The following is a 23,523-nucleotide window of genomic DNA, read 5'->3' on the forward strand; positions in this document are numbered from 1 at the left end:
TCAAGTTTGGTCATATATTTATTTATTTTTAAATCACCTCAATGTGTTTTTCAATGTACATTACAGTAGGATTGCATTTTACAGTACAAAACTACACTGTAAAAAATGTCTAACCTCTCCAAGTCAAAATTTTCTAGTGACTGGTCACATCTAAATTTTTAAATTGGCCCAAATTTAATTCTTGTTGCAATAGTCTGTTAACATTGGCTCAATGAGAAATAATACGTCAGACTAATTGAAAAATTTAGATGTGACCAGTCACTAGAAATTTTTGACTTGGGGATGTACTTTTTTTTTACAGTGTAAAGTAAACATTATAATTTAAGCATTTAGATTTGATAATATCTGTTGAAAGTGCATTGTAGCTAAATGTATGTTCACATCTATGACAGTTAGTGACTTTAGAGAGAGGGAGTGACATTTTTATAAACTTTAGAAAAGCAGCGTTCTAATTTTGTCTCTTGAACATTCAGTGGATGTGAGTCAGCTATTATTGCTGACTGCAAATAATAAAAATTATTACACAAGGGAGGCTCATTTACACAGAAACAGACTGTACAAATAAATAAATGTAAAAAAAAATTGTTTTTGTTAAAAACAAACATGACTTAAAATTATTTATTTGGCTCAAGGACAATCTTGTCGTTTATTAAGCCTCTGTCTATTTCAAACACTTGCAATCCCTTCTGCAGGGTCTGGAGTGATTGACCATCCCAAAGTGCGGGTTCAACTTCTTGAGGTTTGACAGGTGCTAGACATCACACCTTTGGAGGTGGTCTTAGTGCCTACAAGGAGGAACATTCATTTAGAGGAAAAAGATATATTATGTTTCTGAAGACATTATAATCATCAGACCACATTTTTTCAAATGTATTATTCACATGCAATGAACATGTTTGCTTAATTAATGTGAACTTGCCAGATAATCTTTTTAATGCTTTGATTTAAATTTCTGTCTTGTTTTTATAGCAGAATATCCAAGCTTAAAGTAAATGGTGACCAAAGCTGTCAAGCAAGATTTTCAAAGAAGAATTTTCAGTGAATAACTTAAATTTCAGTCTGTTTCTCACACCCAGCTATTGCACTACTTTAGTAGATGTTGAATATTGTATACAAGTCACATGGACTATTGGTACTCTTATGATGCCTTTTTAACATTTGGGAGATTGACAGCTCCTGATCCCCATCTACTTACATTGTGTGTTAAAAAGAGCAGCACGAATGCTAAACACTTGTGTTCTACAGAAGTCAATATAGGTTTGAAAAAAACATGAGAATGAGTAAATGGTTACAGAATTTTCATTTCGGTGTGAACTAACCCTTTAAATACTGATGTTGTGGTGTGTACATGTTGTGTTACCTGACGTGCCATTCTGAAGTCATTATGTTGAGCTCTGGACTGGACTGAAGAGGGTGGAGGTGGAGGAGGTGCTCTAGGTTTTATTACCTAAGAATATAAAGATCACAAGTTCCTGATCACACTTTCATCATTCATTGAGTATCGATTTTATAAGAGATTTGTGTGTTTAAATGAAGTTAGATGTGACCGAGTTACCGGAGACGGCTTCTGATTTGGCATCGGCAATCTCTGTTGGCTCAAGTCAGGGATGTCAACTATATGAACTTTCTGCTGCCTTGGACGGCTTCTGAGAAAACAGCAGCATTAAATACAGTTGATTTATTGACTTCCCAAGTGTGAATGCATTCGTTTACTATACTCTTACCTGGATGAATGTGGTGTACTGTTTCTGCGTTTGTAAAAGAAGACGGCCAGTCCGATTAGAAGTATCCCAATCAGAACACAGACAACCACAGCAATGGCTACTATCACACCTAGAAGTGCAAAAAATCTCAGTCATGATCCTCAAAACTAAAAGAATATGAGGCTATTTTGAATGCAGTATCTGCAGTACTACCTTTAGATAAACCGTCACTTTCGGTTGGTGTTTCACAATCTGGCGGCAGCCATCCAGGTTCACATCTGCATTGCAGTCTGTGGTCACAAACCTGTAACATATACACATATTAATTCCTCTAAACCACAGTTACAACTTCTGATGTGAAGCAAAGTTATGTTAATAGACTTGAAATAGTCATAAACCAATGAGCTCTTGTAATAAAGCACAGATTTGTTTCATTTTATGAGAAAAACGAGAAGTTAATGTTCGAGAAAGGAATATTTGACCTACCGCATGGCCTTTGCATTTGGCTGAGCAGTTTGTTGCTTTGTAAGCCGTCTCTAGGTCAACGCATTCGTTCTGGTTACAAACCTGAGTAAACAAAATAAATGAATAAAGAATGGTAATAAATAATATGCTTCCTGATGCTTATAATAATTTAAATGTCACAATTGTGGCAAACCTAAAAAAGTTTGTGTTCTTTTATTAGAGGTCTTTGAAGAAATGAATTGTTATTGAACTACAAAGTAATGTGTGTGTTTGTATATAACTGACATGCATATGGAGATCAGCCTTACCAACCCTTCCCCACATTTGGTGCCAGTGTCGACTTGGCCGTAATCATCTTCAGGATTGCCGTAGAATGTGGCTTTACAGTTGAGGAATGTCACCAGCCGTCCATAATTAGGACTTCCATTGCCATTTACACAGAACAGTTTTCCACACATCACATCTCTGTAGATAGATAAATACAATTGGTGGTTGATCAGATGGGGCAAAATAGTTATTGAACTGTATGATATGTGAAAGGATTATTAATAGATGTACAGATGGATGTAAAATCTTACTGTTTTTGGCATCCAACATATGTATTGCCGATACGTTTGCAGTAAGCGTAGTACTCTGATTTTGTGTTATGGCTGTAGCAATTGTCTCCAGCCACCTCAGCATCTTTATTTATTTATTTTTGTAATAAAAGAAAAGTTAGAACAGTCATGTGGGGTTCTGCACTGATTCTTTTTCAGTATTATTGTGTTGCATCAATATATTGCTGTACTTACTTGGACCCCACATTTTAATACACTGCTCCTTTCTCTGAGGACACAGGCCATTGTAGCAATAACCTTTCCCATTGTTGCATGGGAGTCCATTGACTGTAAAGACATCTTCAGGACACACGGCTGATTTTCCAGTGCAGGACTCAGGCAAATCACAGTCATGATTTTTTGAACGACACACATGTGAGGCTGACATAAGCTGATGGGGAGGAATAAAAAACATGCATAGATTATACTTTCAGCGCAGTAAGTATAAGTAAGTACAGTGTAGAGTTTGGGTATGCAGGGTGTGCACATGGCTTTATTCTAATAATAAGGGAAATATTTAAACCATTTCTTTATTTCGGTTTAAAAACCCCAAGTGTGAAATGTAATTGGTACGAAAACAGAGAGAACAGAATTTGAGTCTCATCATTATTCACGAGAAGGAACACCCCTCAAAAGATGACAATAGTGGAATACAACACCCCTTACTGAGAAACTTTGCGATAAGCTCAGATTCAGAATCACTTGCAGTCCATATTGGGAAAGGAGCAAGCAAATGGATAGTTTCCCCAAAAATGAAAATTCTGTCATCATTTAGTCATCCTCAAGTTGTTCCAAACCTATATGAATTTCTTTCTTCTGCTGAACACAGAAAAAGATATTTTGAAGAATGTCGTTAACTAAACAGTTGATGGGCCCCATTGACCTCCATAGTATTTTTCTTCCATACTATGGAAGGGGTCCATCAATTGTGTGGTTATCAGCATTCTTCAAAATATCTTCTTTTGTGTTCAGCAGAAGAAAGAAATTCACACAGGTTTCAGTGTAAAAAATTATATGATCAATAAGTTATGATCCATTTGTTTTTACATTGCTTTAACACATCAAAATACGTTAAGCACTTTTCAACATTTTGTATAAGTTATACAAGATTTAACACATTTTTTTAAGTCAGTTTCATGTCATTTAACCTACTATGGTATGCATTATGTTCTAACCATTAAATATTTGTTCAAATAAGTTATGAAATAGCTTCAATCATAAAAATCTAAAAAGATTTGTGAAAAAAATATTTTTTTGTGGGGCGACTTAGGGAAACGTTGCCACATGACAACACTGTACCACAATGGAAAATGGTCCAAAAAAGTACCTTTTCTTTAAAATTATGATTTTCTTTTCTATCTAATAGCACATTTCTTTTAGAAATTGATAGATTTATATACTTGGAACTCATGCAAACCAAAAATAAGTAGATCCCTATCATTCCCTATCATTTTGCTAAATCATCCTCACTCTCATCACATGGAAGAGCTAACCCTGCACTCTTCCTATTGCCCTTTCCATAAAGAAGAAATCAATTTGTTATTTTTACATAAATACAACTACAATAAAATAAACACTTCAATAACTGCAATCATATTGTTGATGGTACTATCTATAAAAATAATCCCAATGGGGAAATACATTACTGCAATTCCACTGTGGTACAGCGTTGCCATACGGCAACATACCTATTTTTCCATAGTGGTACAGCATTGCCATATGGAAACATTGATATTTTCTCAATTTGCATTAAAACTATATTAGACAAAATTGATTTGTAAATAAAAATATCTAATTTGCTTTTAAAATATGCTGCAAAAAAATCCCCCTTGAGAAGAGATGTTTAGAAATGAGGTTAATAGAGCATAATAGAGCACTTCCTTGTGAGGGTGACAGTAGGAAAGAGAAGTCTGGGGGGACATTTAAATATCATTTGACTTAAAAACAGCACATCATCGGCTACCTTAAGGAATGCTCTTTAAAATCCCATAGTGCAATAAATAAGGAAATTAGTAGAAATTAATTGTTGCCACATGGCAACGCTGTACCATAAAGGGTTACGTTTCCAGTTTCCAAGTTACAAACTAACCCTGAAATCGTTGGCGGAAAGTTTTATATATGGGATGGCCAAATTCTATAATGTGGCAGATTAAGAATATGAGGCCAAAAGGGTGGCCAAAAGGGTTGCGTAGCATTACCTAAACATAGCTAAACATTTCTATACACTGTAAACCCGAGTTTAAGTTGGCAAAACTCAAAAAATGTAAGGCAAATCAGTTGCCTCCATTTTTTTAAGTTAATAAATTCAAAGTTTAAGTAAGCAGAGCTGGCAGATTTTTATTTTGTACTTATACATTTTAATTGTTCTTAACTTGAAATGTTTGAGTACACTAATTCATACATTTAACTTAAAACTTTCATGTAATCTCATTGTGAACAATCTCATCTCATTGTGAACACTTCATACTGTAAGACTGAAAACTGTAAGACTTGAGAAATTAGATAAATGCCAGGCAGTCTAGTTGAGGCCCTGAGAGGACAAAGGACCTCTCTGGAAATGAACATTTGAACTCCCCCTTGTGCACTATCATGACGAAAGTCTCACCTCCGAGTCATCCTAATCTACATTTAATTCCCTCATCCCTCACTCTCTCTCTCTCTCATGCTCAGATCACCTGAATTCACCCTAGAATATATATAGTTCAATGTGAATGAGTATCACCGAATATTATACATGTTTGGTATCATTTGAAATGTCTCAGTGCGACTGGTACAAATGTCTAATTTCCAAATAAGTACAACAAAAGGTAATAAGGTTTTTAAGAGTTTAGAGATAACTGATACACAAAGGAAGGTGGTCTCTAGACAAATGGTCTCATACCCCCAAAAGGTGTCACATCTTAATGTAAATTCCCATTGTTAGCAGATGTTTCCATATGAAAGAGGTTCTGTCTATATAATGAAATGCAAAAAGGCTCTTGGCCTTTTTGTAACTCAAGTTGGCCCATGATGCTAAGAGTGACCAAAACTCTTAGCATCATGTATTTTAATGTCGGGTTTGCATCTCTTCTCTTTATTCCAGAGCATTTGATGTTATTGTATTGATTATACTTGAACTGATTATGAAATTGGCATGATACATTTACCTGACATAATAAATTGTTACATTTGATTATTCTAACTGACTTTGACATTATTTTCATTAAAGAGTTGAAAAGAATAGTCAAACATTCACTCACATTTAATGATGCACAGATATCATTAAAACCTTTTCATTTATGGAGTCAGATGAAATAACAAGAAAATACATATGAGAAAATGTACTTTGCCACGAGAAAAGACAGTAACACGTTAAGACCTTCCGCGCTGGTCGGATGCCGGACTTTGGGCCGATCGAGTGTGAGTTTACAATACATTTAACTTAAAACTTTCATGTAATCTCAATGTGAACACGTTTATTAGTATAAACTTAGCTAGCTTTAAGAAGCTAATTTGCTAACATACTAATTTGTAAACATGTTAACTATAGTGTGTTATACAGTAGCACTTGCTGTATGAGTGCAGAAATATAAAGGTTTTATTTGCTCTCAAATCAAGCTGCATGCACCACTTGTCACCATGATGGTAACTATCCTAAAACCAACATTAACAGAAATTCATCTAAATTAGCATAACAAAATATGAATCACAAAATCTCCCACTTAATATTAATCTTTCACAAAAAAACATTATATTATAATTATTATATATTATATTATTTATATATTATAAATTTGAGCATTTACTCTCCCTTTCGAGTGCCATCGGCAAAGCATGCTGGGAAATAGACATCCCAGCCATTTCAGTTAAACTTAAGTTTGTCTAAATTAAAATAAATAATTTCATAAAACTCAAAACAATGAAATAGTTCAGTTTACTTAAAATATATCAGTCCTGTGAACTTGAAAGAAAAAGAAAGTGCTAAATACTCATTAAAGTTCATTTGCTTGAACTAATTAGTTTAATTTAAGTTTTTCCTACTCAAATCAATTAATTATTTTGAGTGTTAGGGTTTACAATTTTTTTACACTGCACTGTGAACACGGTTGTTTGAGAAATTTGTGTTTCACAGACATACTTTGCCATTTTAATCCTGTCCAAATCTGCAGGGCTGCTGATGATCTGTTTTATCTGTGTCACAGGAGTTCAAATTCATTTGGAATTGTGCAGTACCAGTCAAAAATCGGATGAGATTTGATTATAAACTTTCTAATCAATATGAATATAAATTATATAATTTATAAAGAAGATCAGCTGGGCTGTCATTGACATCTTACAAGTTACATCTTATAAAAAAATGTTAAGACTGTTTACAACAAGTCAGTTACCTAAAAACGTAGATTGGTCTAATTTGATACCAAAAAGTAAGATCGATTACCCAAAACTAGGGAATAAACCATATTCTATATTATTTGATCTCTATAAAGCATAGACTTTATTCCATCCACAGAAAGAAACATGTATTATTGAATAGTCTATACACAATCTTGCAGCCTAGGCTGAAGTCATTTACATTAACCACAATTTGGGACAAATATGGGAAACTATAACTGCTGATTTGATTTGATTCAGTTGATTTGATACCTTCATGATTTGATGAATGATAACGCAAAATGCCCCCAACTCTTTGAATCTTACCTTGCAGTTTTCACAACATTCTCCTGTTGCACATTGTGAGCCCTCTGTCAGTTTGCAGGTGGTTGCATTGCAGCATGGGTTTGTACACTCCTATGCCAAAACATTTAGTGTTAATCTTGGTTGTGAAATAATGACACTGAGAATGTCTTACAATGAGATATCTTAGCTAGTGGGTGTGTTTAAGTTGTGAGCACATAATAATGGCCTTTTTAAGTTCTAGTTCAGAGAATTTAGAAAAGCTCTAGGATACTTTCCTTTTTTCAAATTTACTTGTCAAAGTAGACAATGAATGAATGAATGAACATAAGGATCCAGTGAAAGTATGCAGTACATCCTACTCAAATTCTGTCCAAAAATAATAGATGACAAATGTGCATATATAAACAAATCTGCAATAATGCATATATTCCATCTGCAGAGAGTGCACTTGTAGAATTAAGATTTTGCATATGAGAGATTGTCCTTAAGCACACCAAACACAATGCTACTTTAGCAACTTGTTGTCAAATGTATGATAAAAAACATTCCTGAGGATCGTCTGTACATGTCTTGACAGTATCTTTCTTCCTGACAGTATCTGGCTTTGACTAGTTTTTGAGTACTTCTAGTCAAATTAGCTTATGTGAGGAATAATGTTTTGTGTCTTTACATTCCTTGTCATCCTAAAGGGCATTTTGATATATATCTGCTCAAATCATTTATATTCTTTATAGGAATCCATTAATATCTAGGAACAATGACAGTGGGGTTGTAATTCTAACTACATAAAAAAAAGCATTTTCAATAAATACCTTTATTCTTGGTATATTTATTTTTGATATTTTGAGTAACTAAATATCAATTTGTTGCAAAAACATTTAAAATCAATGAATTCAGATATAGGAATCCCGTAGTCTGCTTACTTGCACCGTTCCACAGTCACATTCTTCTCCTATCTCCACAAATCTGTTTCCACACACAGCCGGCTGAATCAAATCTTTTGATTCGGGCATATTTAGAATACATTCTGTGTTTTTGTTGTTCAGGTAATCAGCATAGCTGCCAGTACTACAGCTGCTAAAGTGTTGAGGGATGAAATAGCTGCAGAGACAGAAATTAGAAATTTGGTTTTAGGCTCTCCATAACACAGAGATGATCAAAGTTATACATAAAAAAATCTTAAGATTTATTAATATTAACTGCAGTGTGGAATATAAATGTCTGTTAGGGTGATATATTAGTACAAATAACCTGTGAATACTTGTGGAAATCATTGTTTTTGTTGTTGAATATGCATTATGTAAGCTCTATATTTGAATTAAGCATATATAACACTTTATTTTAGTGTCCTTGTTACACGTTACATGTAGTAATAACTACAAATTATGCATAATTACGTGCAATTAACCTTAAAGCAAACCCTAAACCTAACCCTATAGTAAGTACATAGTATTACTCTACTTAAATGTATAATTACACTGTAACACGGACACCTTAAAATAAAGTGTAAACAAAACCAATAGAGTTCAACAATTTTGTGATTGGCATATATAGGAGTTACCTGAGAGCAGCTGTCATAATGCAAGTGCCATCAGAACAAATACAGGTGCTGGTGTCATGATTCATCCCGAGATTGTGCCCCATCTCATGGGCCATAGTAGCCCCCACTGCTATAGAATTAGAGTTGTGATCCTTTGAAGAGGAAAGATCAGTTAGCACTCAAACTATAGATCGAGGCTTAACATTGATGAAAATATGGATTTTTGATTCAAATCTTTAATTAGTCTATATTATAATCAAGTATTAGGAATAATTTGTGAGGAAGTAAAGAATAAGACATTGCAACAATAACCGCAGACAAGACAATGGTAAAAATGCCCAAAACACTTCCTTCATTATTGTGAAATCACCATTCTCTCTTCTCTTGAAGGATAAAAAAAAAAAAAAAAAAACTCGCATAAGAAAACACTGATGTGTTTAAACTATATCTTAAACTCGTTCGAATGTTAATGAATTTGATGACTGAATTAACACTCCCGAACAATCTCCATGCAATGGCTTTTATTTACAGTCATGTGAAAAAGAAAGGACACCCTTTAGAATTTTATGGTTTTACGTATCAGAACATAATAAAAATCATCTCGTCGTTGGCAGGTCTTAAAATTATTTAAGTTAAATACAACCTCAAAGTTAGGTAAATACAACCTCAGATGAACAACAACAAATGACACATTACAAGGTGTCATTATTTATTTAACAAAAATAAAGCCAAAATGGAAAATCCATGGGTGACAAACTAAGTACACCCATAGGATTCAATTGCTTGTTGAGCCCCTTTTAGCAGCAATAAGTTGAAGGAATCGTTTTCTGAATGACAGTGTCCGTTTTCCGCATCGTTCTGAAGGAATTTTGGCCCACTATTCTTTACAACGTTGGTTCAGTTCATTGAGGTTTGTGGGCATTTGTGCACAACTCTCTTAAGATCCCGCCACACATTTCAATCAGGTTGAGGTCTGGACTTTCTGTTGCATGACCCAATAACGGCAAAGCTTTAGCTATCAGACAGATGGCCTCACATACCAAAACTTTGGTATACAGAGGAGTTCATGTTCGACTCAGTGACTGCAAGGTGCCCAGGTCCTGTGGCTCCAAAACAAGCCAAAATCATCAACCCTCCACCAGCGTGATGGACAGTTGGTATGAGGTGTTTGTGCTGATATGCTGTGTTAAGTTTTTCCCTTGGCACTGTGCATTATGGCCAAACATCTCCACTTTGGTCTCGTCTGTCCAAAGGACATTGTTCCAGAAGTCTTGAGGTTTTTTCATATGCAACTGTGCAAACCTAAGCCGTGTTCGCCATTTTCAGAGAGAAGAGACTTTCTCCTGGCAACCCTTCCAAACATGCCATACTTGTCCCGTCTTTTTCTAACTAATGTCATGAACTTTAACATTTAACATGTTAACTGATACCATGTAGAGTCTGAGATGTAGTTATTGGATGTTTTGCGATTTCTCTGAGCACTGCACGGTCTGACCTTGGGGTGAATTTGCTGGGATGTACACTCCTGGAAAGATTGGCAACTGTCTTGACTGTTTTCCACTTGTTAATAATCTTCCTTACTGTAGAATAATGGACTTCAAATTGTTTGGAAATGGTCGTATAATCCTTCTCAGATTGATGGCAGTAACAGTTACTTCTCTAAGATCATTGCTGATGTCTTTCCTCTTGGCATTCTGTTAACACACACCTGAATGCCAGCAAACTGCAAAACTTCTGCCTTTAGGTAATCACACTTGCTGATGATCAATTAATCCGACATTTGATTAGCAGCGCCTGACTGTTACTTACCCACTTAATTCCTATGGATGCAGTAAGGGTGCTAGTTTGTCACTCGTGTCTTTTCCATTCTGGCCTAGTTTTTGTTAAATAAATAATGACACAGTGTAATGCCATGTGTTGTTGTTCATCTGAGGTTATATTTACCTAATTCTAAGACCTGCCAAGGACCAGATGATTTTTTTTATTATGTCCTGACTGATACATAAAACCACAGAATTCAATTGGGTGTCATTTTTTTCACATGACTGTATATCATACACACACACACACTCCAATGTTGATATGTTAGATCTGCTATGCTGCTGCTGTTGGATATTGCTGCTGCTGCAGAGCAAGTACAGGACTTGCTACTGCCAATACATACACAACACGCTGCTGTGAGCATGACAGACATGCTGCTGCTGTACAATATAGCATATATGAATTACCCATAGCAGATTTATACAGCCTGTGCCATTTAGAGCTTCATGACATAACTTTGTGTGTGTGTATATATATCATAATTTCTTCATAAAAAGGTTCATTCACAGACTTCAGTGCACAGTTAGTAATAGTGCATTTCCCTTTCCTTTATAGTGATCCTGACAAACTTGTTTATTTATTTTGATTAATATTATTTTAAATATTTATTTTTGTCAAATATGTTTGTGACTTTTTTTAAGAGAATATTAATACCTGCACAATCCCTGTTGAAAGACCTCCACACAGGGTTCCAATGTAAGCTAGACCCACAGTTGATCCATCAAAGTCAATTGCACTGGAAGAAGGACGAAAAACAGTGTTCAAACATTACATTCAGTTAGTTAATAAAGTGAATATATAATCTGTGAGAACACAATGAGAATATATAAAGAGAACACAATGACGCAGAGTGGAGCAGAGAAAGTATTGGAGAAGTTCTGAGCTGAATATGTAGTTACTGGAGCAGACCTGAGGAGTTGGGCATTGTCGTGCTTCTTTCTTTTGACGAGATCACTGTTCCTCCAACTGGAAAAGCCATCTAGAGTTGCTCCAGGAGCAGAGGACACTGTTATCTTATCGCTGTCTGACCACACTTCAAATCCAGTCAGAGCAACAAAGGTGTTGATTTCTTTATAGACCTGCACACCCAGAAAAAGAGTGACAGAAAGAGAATTATATGTTATTGTATTTTATGGGGTTAATTATTAGATCATTTCTTTTGGATTTAAAACCTTTTTAAGGCGAGACACGGCAGGCAAAAACATAGTTTTTTTTTCACAGGTCAATTTTGAGATTTTGAGTTATTTGTCTTCAATAACATGTATTCTTTCAGACTTGTGATGAAAAAAAGTCCAAAATACACATTTAGGTCTTTATTTTACTACACTTTGTCTGTTTGAGTGTGCAGATTTCGCCTAAATTCATCAAAAGTTGGCGTTCTAAATCATCCCGCTGCTCCGCGATCACTGTGTCTGATCTCTGTCATCACACACACCGTTAGAAAGCTCTCTCTCTCCTTTTCAATGCTGTCGGGTCCAAATATGGTAATTTCCTGTCTATCAGCAACAAATCATGAAAGTAAAACAGGTGATTTAACTCGAAATGCGCAATCTCATTGGCTGATGCCAATTTCTGACAACGTGATTCGTTCAGAATCGTCACGTGACGCGCTCTGACATTTCCGCGGTAGTTCAAAATGTCGAAAGATATGCGTGTAAAATTCTTTTAGAGAAGCCGAAAACAGTTGTCATTAGCTAGAAGACACAAGGGATTACCAACGAAGACAAAAGATGATGAAATGCCATCACATAGTGCATGGGTCTTCACAATTTTTTTCATGAGAGCCGCACAGATAGGACAAAGTCAGTAGGAGAGCCATACGTCGTTCTTTCAGTTTCGGTTCTCAATCGATCAAGTGTTTACATGTTCTCTCGATAAACCACCTCTTTCAATCCGATCGAAATTATTTGTAATAGAGCAGACACTTTGAGTTTGTAATGGGTTATGTTATGAAATATCTGTAGTGACTGGCTGCATGATATCCAGGGACGTCGTTAGGCCTATTTTAGGGGGGCTGAAGCTACCCCAAAAATTTTCCTAAGCCCCCTAAATGATAATAAGAACAACAATAACAATTCGATTTATCAGTAACGGTATCCTCATTCATATTAAAACGCAACAAATGATATATATCCAGCTACAAAAAATAGCCGAAAAGTCGGAAGTTGGACAGAAGTACAAAGGGTAATCAGAGCTGCCAACTATCACGCCTTCACCGCGAGACTCACGTAATTGACACTTTTCACACGCTCTCACGCCACACATCCATTTTCTCACGCACAGAAAAACTGCGAAGCAAAGAGGACAGGGAGACCAACAGACTAGACAGAGCAGGTTACTTTATGATATAAAAGAATCTCAACTCTCAGATTCTGTCAATTTTATTACGAAATTCAAACAATAAATACCGTGTTGGCGTTTGTAAATGTGACGTGACAGATCCCAAGCGCACGTGAACCGATCATCTCTAGCTAATACAAAAAAAAACAAAAAACACGAACACTGTTGAAAGATACAGTAGTAGGCTACAACTTACCGAAATGTATATTCCTCATGGCTCATACATAATATCGATCAATCAGTGTTTTTTATCAGCGTGAAGAGGTCAATAACATAGCTGGAGAACAATATGTCACATTTACCTCAGGAAAGCCATTTAATGACCATAATAGGCTATAGCACGTATATAGTTGGCAAGAAAAAAAGAGCTATAGAGAGTATTTTGTTAAATATGTGTTCTATATTACATATTTATTATATTTTTACTTATATCATTAAATAAAGTTATTATAATAAAAAAAAAAGCATTATATTTAATTTGAGTTATTTTTAACCTTATTAATACTGCCAGCTGATAGGGCTCTCTGTATGTTTACAGCATTAGGTGAGTTGTTTTTTCTTGAGAAAAAATAACGCCTATCTTGAGTACCTAATATTTATCCAAATGAGTCAATATTAAATCAAATCACAATAATTGAATTGAAATAATAAAAAAGCGTAGCTTACCAGAAATTGTACCATGCACCATAAAATTTACATATAATTTTACACTTATGCTATACTAAAGCCTGAAATGGGCACTTTTTGTGACAGCAACCCTATCATTTTTGATCAAAGATGTGGCTTAACTTCAGAATTTGAACTAAAATCAGTATTCTTATGATTGCTCTGAACATTTCTGACTAAGTTCAACAAACATTAAATTACTTATTCATAAACTTTAAAAAATCATTAATAAAAATGTAGGTGTGACGGGGTTGAGACTAGGGTAACAGGGTTGAAGATGGTAACGGGGTTGAAGAGACAAATACAGCAAAATATATACATAGTTGTTTTTTACTCAAATTCACTGTAAGATTTTCCATAAACGCAAGTTACAAATACCCTGGGGGCTAAGCCCCCCCTGTCTTCCAATCCTAGTGACGTCCCTGATGATATCGCCATATTTTTACAGCCATGCGAGGCACAAATTAAAGCTTGCCGGGCCGCATGAGGCTTGCGAGCCGCGCAATGAGTAACCCCGACATAGTGCGTCGATGCGTTACGAACAAGCTGTACAATTTTGAACACATCTGAATGTATGTCAAAAAGACACATCACATTTCAAAGCACTTAAAACCCACGAGCCAAATCCTGAAAACAGTCCCCTCAGTCAGCTGATGGTGAAGCTAAACAGAACTCAACAGAACAAAACTAATTATGAATCATTCAAAATATCAATATTTAGAACATTGGAGAAAGCAAACAAAGTAGACTAAATTGTTATTTGACAGAGTATCTGCACACTGTCAGAGAAGAAGAGATGAATCCTGACTAAATACAGGCTCAGTGACCACCAACTGGGTCAGACAGAGATGCACTTCCTCCTCCACTGGGAAAAAATATCTTCACTAAGTGATTTACACCTTGGACAAATAGCCAAAAGAAAAACTAAACCAAAGTTGAATCTGCCTGAGGGACTGTGATATACCGGTATTTAGTTTTTCCATTTCACGTGTGTGATGGACTGTTGATGTGTTGTTTTGGATGTTATGATTAGTGATGGATGAAGCAATAATGAGTTTTGGATGTTAAACAGTGTGATACATGGATTTTACTTGGACCTAAAGCATATTTTGTCTGTAATTCATGGCTTTCAATAGTAATTAGTGGAATTTTGCCATAAAAATCTTTAAAGGCCGTTTTCTCAAAATGAGTTTTTTCTCACACTCCTAGTGACAATTTTCCACTTCTGTAGCACCTACATACACCAAACTTTACAGTCGTATTCCTAACTATATTGTGAAGGTTTGTCCTGAGGGATTTGTTGATATATCATTCTTGGCCTGATTTATATGACATTTTATGCCTAAAAATAGGGCGGAAATAAATTTTTTAAGGCTATTGGCAGTATTTTCTGATTTACAGGGTAACAAAAGGAGATATTCATTATCCCCTCAGATAATGTCTTTTCATTGAATATATCAACAAAATGCTAAAATAATTTTGAACCTTGTTTTTTTCAATGGTCAGATTTGTCACTTCAAAATATATGCAAATTAACACATATTTAATTAGATATAGCCTCATTAGCATATTTAAAAATAAAATTACAGAAAACTTGCTATGCATTTTTTTCTCCTATTCATGTGAGTAATCAACTGGTAAAGTTTGATGGTGATTTCTGTAAGTTAACAATTTTACCCTATTCACCTGTAGTGTCTCGCCTTAAATTACAAATTGTATTATAAAAAAATGAGTGAGAAGTTTAATTGAAAAATTAACATAAATATTTGAATTTCTTCAAAAACAGAATTAGTACATGTACTGCAGGGACGTCACTAGGATTGGAAGACAGGGGGGGTTTAGCCCCCAGGGTATTTGTAACTTGCGTTTATAGAAAATCTTACAGTGAATTTGAGTAAAAAACAACTATGTATATATTTTGCTGTATTTGTCTCTTCAACCCCGTTACCATCTTCAACCCTGTTACCCTAGTCTCAACCCCGTCACACCTACATTTTTATTAATGATTTTTTAAAGTTTATGAATAAGTAATTTAATGTTTGTTGAACTTAGTCAGAAATGTTCAGAGCAATCATAAGAATACTGATTTTAGTTCAAATTCTGAAGTTAAGCCACATCTTTGATCAAAAATGATAGGGTTGCTGTCACAAAAAGTGCCCATTTCAGGCTTTAGTATAGCATACAGTGCCCTCCACAATTATTGAACCCCCTGGTAAATATGATCAAAATGGGCTGTAAAAAATAAATCTGCATCGATTATCCTTGTGATCTTTCATTCAAAAAATGTGCAAAATTCTAACCTTTCATTGAAGTAAAAGAATTGAAAGTGGGGGGAAAATCACATTATGAAATAAATGTTTTTCTCCAAAACACGTTGGCCACAATTATTGAAACCCTTTTATTAAATACTTTTTGCAATCTCCTTTTGCCAAGATAACAGCTCTGAGTCTTCTCCTATAATGCCTGATGAATTTGGAGAATAACTGACAAGAGATCAGAGACCATTCCTCCACACAGAATCTCTCCAGATCCTTCAGATTCCCAGATCCATGTTGGTGCTTCTCCTCTTCAGTTCAGCCCACTCATCAGGTCAGGGGACTGAGACGGTCATGGCAGAAGCTTCATTTTGTGCTCCACAACAAATTTTTGTTTTGATTTTGATGTTTGTTTTGGATCGTTGTCCTGATGGAAGATCCAACCACGGCCCATTATAAGATTTCTAGCAGAAGGCGTCAGGTTTTGATTTTTTATCTGTTGATATTTGATAGAATCCACAATGCCATGTATCTGAACAAGAAGTCCAGGACCTCCAGCAGAAAAATATGCCCACAACATTAAAGATCCAATGGTATATTAAATTGTACACATGGGGTACTTTTTATCCTTGTGTTCACCAAACCCATCTAGTGTGTTTGCTGCCAAAAAGCTCTGTTTTAGTCTCATCTGACCACAGAACCCTGTGTTGTTTGAAGATCCAGTCGTGTCTGACAATTAAATTTGCTGGAATTTGTTTTTGGATGAGCGAGGAGGTTTTTTTTTTAAAGCCTCCCAAACAACATGTGGGGATGTAGGGGTTGTTTGATAATTTTTTTTTTAGGCTTTCTGACCCTAAGACTCAACTAATCTCTGCAATTCTCCATCTGTGATCCTTGGAGAGTCTTTGGCCACTCAAACTTTCATACTCGCCGTGCATTAAGACAGTATAGACACACGTCCTTTTCCTGGCAGATTCATAACATCTTTAGTTGGTTATAACTTCTTAATTATTGCCCTGATGGTCAAAATGGGGATTTTCAATTCTTTAGCTATTGTCTTACAGCCACTTTCTAGTTTGTGATGCTCAACAATCTTTTGCTACGCATCAGAACTATATTCTGTGGTTTTACTCATTGTGATGGATGATTAAGGGGATTTGGCCTTTGTGTTTCCTCATATTTAAACTCCTGTGAAACACGAAGTCATAGCTGGACAGTTTCATGTTCCTAGTCACCCTGGTGTACTAAAAAAGGTAAATATTAATGGGAATATACTTCAGAGATATTTTACTCGTAAAAAATTTTAGGGGTTTCAATAATTGTGGCCAACATGTTTTGGAGAAAAACATTTATTTCATAATGTGATTTCCCCCCACTTTCAATTCTTTTACTTCAATGAAAGGTTAGAATTTTGCACATTTTTTGAATGAAAGATCACAAGGATAATCGATGCAGATTTATTTTTTACAGCCAATTTTGATCATATTTACCAGGGGGTTCAATAATTGTGGAGGGCACTGTAAGTGTAAAATTATATGTAAATTTTATGGTGCATGGTACAATTTCTGGTAAGCTACGCTTTTTTATTATTTCAATTCAATTATTGTGATTTGATTTAATATTGACTCATTTGGATAAATATTAGGTACTCAAGATAGGCGTTAATTTTTCTCAAGAAAAAACAACTCACCTAATGCTGTAAACATACAGAGAGCCCTATCAGCTGGCAGTATTATTAAGGTTAAAAATAACTCAAATTAAATATAATGCGTTTTTTTTTTTATTATAATAACTTTATTTAATGATAGGCCTATAAGTAAAAATATAATAAATATGTAATATAGAACACATATTTATCAAAATACTCTCTATAGCTCTTTTTTTCTTGCCAACTATATACGTGCTATAGCCTATTATGGTCATTAAATGGCTTTCCTGAGGTAAATGTGACATATTGTTCTCCAGCTATGTTATTGACCTCTTCACGCTGATAAAAAACACTGATTGATCGATATTATGTATGAGCCATGAGGAATATACATTTCGGTAAGTTGTAGCCTACTACTGTATCTTTCAACAGTGTTCGTGTTTTTTGTTTTTTTTTGTATTAGCTAGAGATGATCGGTTCACGTGCGCTTGGGATCTGTCACGTCACATTTACAAATGCCAAAACGGTATTTATTGTTGAATTTCGTAATAAAATTGACAGAATCTGAGAGTTGAGATTCTTTTATATCATAAAGTAACCTGCTCTGTCTAGTCTGTCGGTCTCCGTGTCCTCTTTGCTTCGCGATTTGTCTGTGCGTGAGAAAATGGATGTGTGGCGTGAGAGCGTGTGAAAAGTGTCAATTACGTGAGTCTCGCGGTGAAGGCGTGAGAGTTGGCAGCTCTGATTACCCTTTGTACTTCTGTCCAACTTCCGACTTTTCGGCTATTTTTTGTAGCTGGATATATATCATTTGTTGCGTCTAAATATGAATGAGGATACAGTTACTGATAAATCGAATTGTTATTGTTGTTCTTATTATCATTTAGGGGGGCTTAGGAACATTTTTGGGGTAGCTTCAGCCCCCCTAAAATAGGCCTAACGACGTCCCTGATGTACTGTATGTATATTTATGCATTTAGTAGACACTTTTATTTAAATTGACTTACAATACAGGAACATAAGCATTTCATCACAGGTATTTTGTTATTAGTTGTTACATTTGTATTTTGTATGTCCCCCTTTTGGATGAAATTGACTCGTGAGCTTGTGGAAAACCTGATAGTCCATGTTATCCAGCATGATTGTCATCTTGTGTGCTTCAGTGGAAGCAAGGAAGCCAGAGACTAAAAACATTTTTTAAATCGCAAATTTTATAAGTCTAGAACCTAGAAATATTAAGATTCTGCACTATTTACTCATTTTATGCCATAATGTTCCTTTGTTTAAAATCACTTTTAAATCAAGTTTTCATTTTCAGATTTTTGGATTCCACTGTATACGTTTGTACTTGTGTAACAAAAACTTATTTGGACTTAAATGTTTTTTTAACTAAACCATACTCATAAGAAAATATGTAGATGGCAAAGATCTGTATCTAGTCATGTAATCCTACCAATTATCACACTCAAGAACGTGTCATAACTGTTGCCATGCTGTACTTTTTGAATAGCATGTACTGTACGACATCAGTGACTCACATTATTGATGAAATTGATGATCTCGAATATCCTCTTTCTCAGCTTCCCAAGATTGCTGTCCATTTTCTTGTACTGAGGGGGGAAATAAATTTAATTATGAATCAAAGCATCACGTCACTCATTAGTCACTCTGGTATTAGGAAACTCTCTCTGAAATTTGTTAGCATCAGTGTTTTTAAATTTACTGTGAGAAATTTAGAAACAGTTTGATTCCATGAAAACAACAATGCTGAACAAACACAAAATCCCACATATGTTCCTCTAACCTTGTGAGTTTTTTTTTGTTTAGAATGTCAAATATCAGCTGATAATGACTGAGACCTCCCCCACCCCCACCCCCTCAAAAATAATAATAATATTTATCTATTAATTATTAAATCTCTGTTTGTTATATTGAAACATTAGGTGCATTGATTCTTGCTCTTACTGCTCTGTTGTCTGCCACAAGGAAGAGCTCGATGTATTTTTGTTGCTGGAACAAACTTGGCCCCTGATCAAGAGTAAAGAAATAGGTGGAAAATAGAGAACAGAAAACAGAATAATGAATTCAGAGAAATCATTTTGAGAACAATACAAACTACCTTAATTCAGTGCATATGAATTAGGGTAATTTAGGAAATTTCTTGCACTTTCAACTTCTGCAATTTATTGTGATCGTCACCTCAGCTTTGCAGAACAACAATTGAGACTTTAACACATGACAACCCAGCTAGAATACGATTAATCCTTGTTAAACTTTAACCATATTGTGCTTTGCTGCTTTTTGTAATGCCAAATAGACAGTCTTACTGAGGAACGAGAACGGGTTTTCAGAATGCGTGGAGGAGCGCCATCCTCACTCTCATCCCAACTAGTGTTGGTGACTCCACACACCCTCGGCGTGTCATCAAGTGCGTCTTCATACTTAGAGACAGCATGGTCACCATCACCATTCTTGGACAACGGCTCGATCAGAAACCTCTGCTCCGCTGTTTGGAAATAGCCTCTGTGAAGATAATTCACACAATGGGCACAATGTGATTTGAGGGTCTTGGTTAGAGAGAGCAACTGATTAAGAGGTGACTTAATCAAGACTGCTTGAGAAACCATATGGAATGAATGTGTTTCATTCATCTAGGAAACACAAGTCACACTGTGTGAAACTTCCTTTAATTGCAGAAAGGTAAAAAAAAAACATGTTTGAAGCAACAAACTGCCGTATATGTGTAGCAATATCAAGTGTAAAACCAGTAGTAGTGATTGACAATATATATATATTTCTGACTGAAATAGCTTTTTTTAAAGGCTTTAAATATTTTAAACAAACTTTTTTGAAGATTTCTGTCTACTTTGTAAAGCTTGTAAAGCTACTTGTAAAGTGGCCTTGAGGTTCTGAATGGCACTATAAATAAAAATTATTGTTATTATTTTTTAAAGCAACTTAAAGTCATGAAACAGAAGGTGCGACAGCCTTTTTCTCGCTATTGTGCATGACTGAGACGGTAAGAAAAATGTAGAGTGGAACTTGGTTTTGTCCATCTGAAATTGGATCGTTGGATTGTTGCTCAGAAACATGTCGTTGTAAGAGGAAGGAGGAAATTGTTTTGATTAAAGATTAGGAGGCACGGATCATTTATAATAAATACTCAAATGTTCCATAAAATACAAGAACTGCCCATTTTGATTTTCATGGTGACTAATGATATAAATTGAAAAGAAATATAGTGTGAAATTGTGTTTCCCTACCGTAGTCCATTACAGATGCTCATGCTAACCAGCGACTCGCTGTCATTTACTATATTCCCATGATAATAGCATAAGTCCTGTGGATGAAAAAGGGATCTCTCACACTGTGGATTCAGAGTACTAATTTATTGCAGATTAATTTAGCAGTGTGTTAATGTCATAATGTTCTATTACTGGATAGGCCTATACTGGGAATAACATACCAGATCCTCAGGTGTGGTTGTAACAAGCATCCCGTCTTTAGTGTAGTGGGTCTCGCTGTAGTCTTTAGTCAGCATGCCACTGTTGACCAACAGAAATAGGCCTATTAGATCATTCATAAAAAGCTCACTAACTGACAAATCATAATGTTTGAAATGTAGTTGTAATATGACACGCATATGTCACAAGATATGCAAAATATGCTGAGGAAACAGACTCACTCATTTTTCTGGAGATGCATTTCAATGTCTTTCCCTCCTAGTGTCATAGCGTATTTCACTGTATCAGGTCTTGACTGCAGGGAAATAAATGATTTAGTTTAATTAAAATATTAAAATATATGATATTTAGTAGTGGGTAGATGAGAACTCACCTTTAAATCTCTTTTTTGTAGCTCATGTAATTTGATTGGTCGAACAATTTCATAAACCTTTTTTCCATCAAGTTCAGGGATGTGACCAACTATAGCAGATTGACAAACAGAGGGAATTATAGCCACTGAATAGTCACAGATTAGCCATAAAGTACAGATAGACAGTAATTATGATTTATTGGAATATGCATAGGCTGTATATGTACGCTGTAGGATTTAGATGGCAGAACTGTTCCAACTGATCCAAATATTTTAGTGAAAACAAGTGTAAACTTGAACACAGTCTGTCTCAATCTGAAAGAGGTTGCATTAATCAAAAAGGTGTGCTTTTGTCATTGAGCCTGAGGTATTAAACTGATGCAGCCTTATATATAATCGAATAATCGAATATACACACTGCTATTGACCCAAAGTGATAGGGAGATTAAATCAAACAAAATTAATTGGTCACACTTTATATTGTAGTTACGTACTGAATAATATTAATTAACTACATATATTAATAAATGGATTTTGTTGTGGATCTGCTTGTGAACACATCTTTTTAGTATTAATACTATTTTGGTATTAGGTCAGTTGTATGTAATTATATTTACATGTAATACATGGACACTGCAATCTGATGTGTTACACATTTTTTCACATTTCTTTGGAAACGTTATCTAAAAATATGCAATATTGTTGAAAATTATACAAAACAATATCTTTCAACATTAACATTGTTTACAATACAATTTTAAGTATAATTTACATTTATTTATCTGAATCTCAGTAGTTTCAATGAATTCTAGGTTCTGAATGAATAAAATAAAATGCTCACATACTTCTGCAATAGAAGTTCTGGATTTTACAATCTGACACTGAACTTTAAAAAAATTTTTTTAACAAACATGGTTCTCAACACAACATTGCCTTTCTTTACATGAGCTCTTAGACTGTGTCAGTGCAGCGTACTATTGCTGCTAAAGTGCATAAATAAGTTAATCAGTCATTGTGGAGCAGAGGCACTGGAGTATCCAGTATCTTACCTGAGGGACTGAGTGAAACACACAGAGTGAAGATCCACAACATCAGGTGTCTTCTGGCCATTGTCAGTGAGCAGAACAACTGAAACAGGATAGGTTGGTTAAGCAAAGTTTGATAGTTCACCCGAAGTGTAGTTTAGTCCACAGACCACACCTTATGAAGAACTGTCTAATCTCTACACATGCACTTTCAGGAAATGACACTGGGGTATAAAAGATTTGTGACCTGCTTAAACACGCCCCTGTCAAAAGAATGCAGGAAAAAATACAGGCAGGCTGTGACGTAACGAAACTTGCTTAGTGTCCACAAAGTGCTGTGTATTGCACATAGAGCCATCACGTGTGAGTGTTCAATGCCCTTTTTTGACTACTCTAAATAGTGACCTAATGAAAAGTGACCTCCCTATCTATCTATCTATCTATCTATCTATCTATCTATCTATCTATCTATCTATCTATCTATCTATCTATCTATCTATCTATCTATCTATCTATCTATCTATCTATCTATCTATCTATCTATCTATCTATCTATCTATCTATCTATCTATCTATCGTTCTATCGTTCTATCGTTCTATCTATCGTCTGTCTGTCTGTCTGTCTGTCTCTCTCTCTCTCTCTCTCTCTCTCTCTCTCTCTCTCTCTCTCTCTCTCTCTCTCTCTCTCTCTCTCTCTCTCTATCTATCTATCTATCTATCTATCTATTGTTAAAAAGAAATAAAAAATCTTTAAGGAAATGTCTTGACTTTTTTACATTTTACATTCACATTTTTACTCTGCGGCCAAATGGAAATGTTCTACATTGTTTCTATTGTTACAATGATATGTAAATGTAAAATGCAAATAGTTCGGCACAAATTAGCAACAAGTTGAATTCAACTTTGTTGGCTAATGTACAATGACCGTTGTAAGACCTTGTCTCTAAAACAAACAACTAACAAGAGGTTCAGTCTACAACAGGAAACTGTGG

At 35.1% G+C, this 23,523-nt stretch overlaps 1 protein-coding gene across 3 annotated transcripts; it reads right to left on the reverse strand.

Moving 5' to 3' along the window:
• On the reverse strand, positions 1–22,750 carry adam28 (ADAM metallopeptidase domain 28). Of its 3 annotated transcripts, XR_014206060.1 has the most exons (23): positions 22,556–22,749; positions 21,528–21,616; positions 21,376–21,449; positions 21,157–21,235; positions 20,954–21,030; positions 20,018–20,213; positions 19,656–19,718; positions 19,229–19,300; positions 11,691–11,860; positions 11,436–11,517; positions 8,982–9,112; positions 8,344–8,521; positions 7,442–7,531; positions 2,960–3,155; positions 2,747–2,849; positions 2,477–2,633; positions 2,190–2,270; positions 1,917–2,007; positions 1,725–1,833; positions 1,556–1,646; positions 1,361–1,447; positions 289–785; positions 1–96 (listed from the first exon to the last, which is right to left on the reverse strand). XR_014206060.1 is itself a non-coding variant. In XM_082169793.1 (22 exons), exons 1-22 carry the CDS (start codon positions 22,614–22,616, stop codon positions 759–761), a joined length of 2,301 nt encoding a protein of 766 aa, XP_082025919.1. In that variant the 5' UTR covers positions 22,617–22,750; the 3' UTR covers positions 1–758. The 3 variants fall into 3 exon arrangements, 2 of the variants coding, with proteins under 2 accessions (XP_082025919.1, XP_082025918.1); XM_082169793.1 differs by having other exon boundaries at positions 1–785; positions 1,556–1,643; positions 22,556–22,750; XM_082169792.1 differs by having other exon boundaries at positions 1–785.
• Positions 22,751–23,523: the final 773 nt, after the last annotated feature.

Source organism: Leuciscus leuciscus (assembly GCF_965113295.1).
Source record: "Leuciscus leuciscus genome assembly, chromosome: 5".
In the NCBI taxonomy this organism is placed as follows: Eukaryota; Metazoa; Chordata; class Actinopteri; order Cypriniformes; family Leuciscidae; genus Leuciscus; species Leuciscus leuciscus.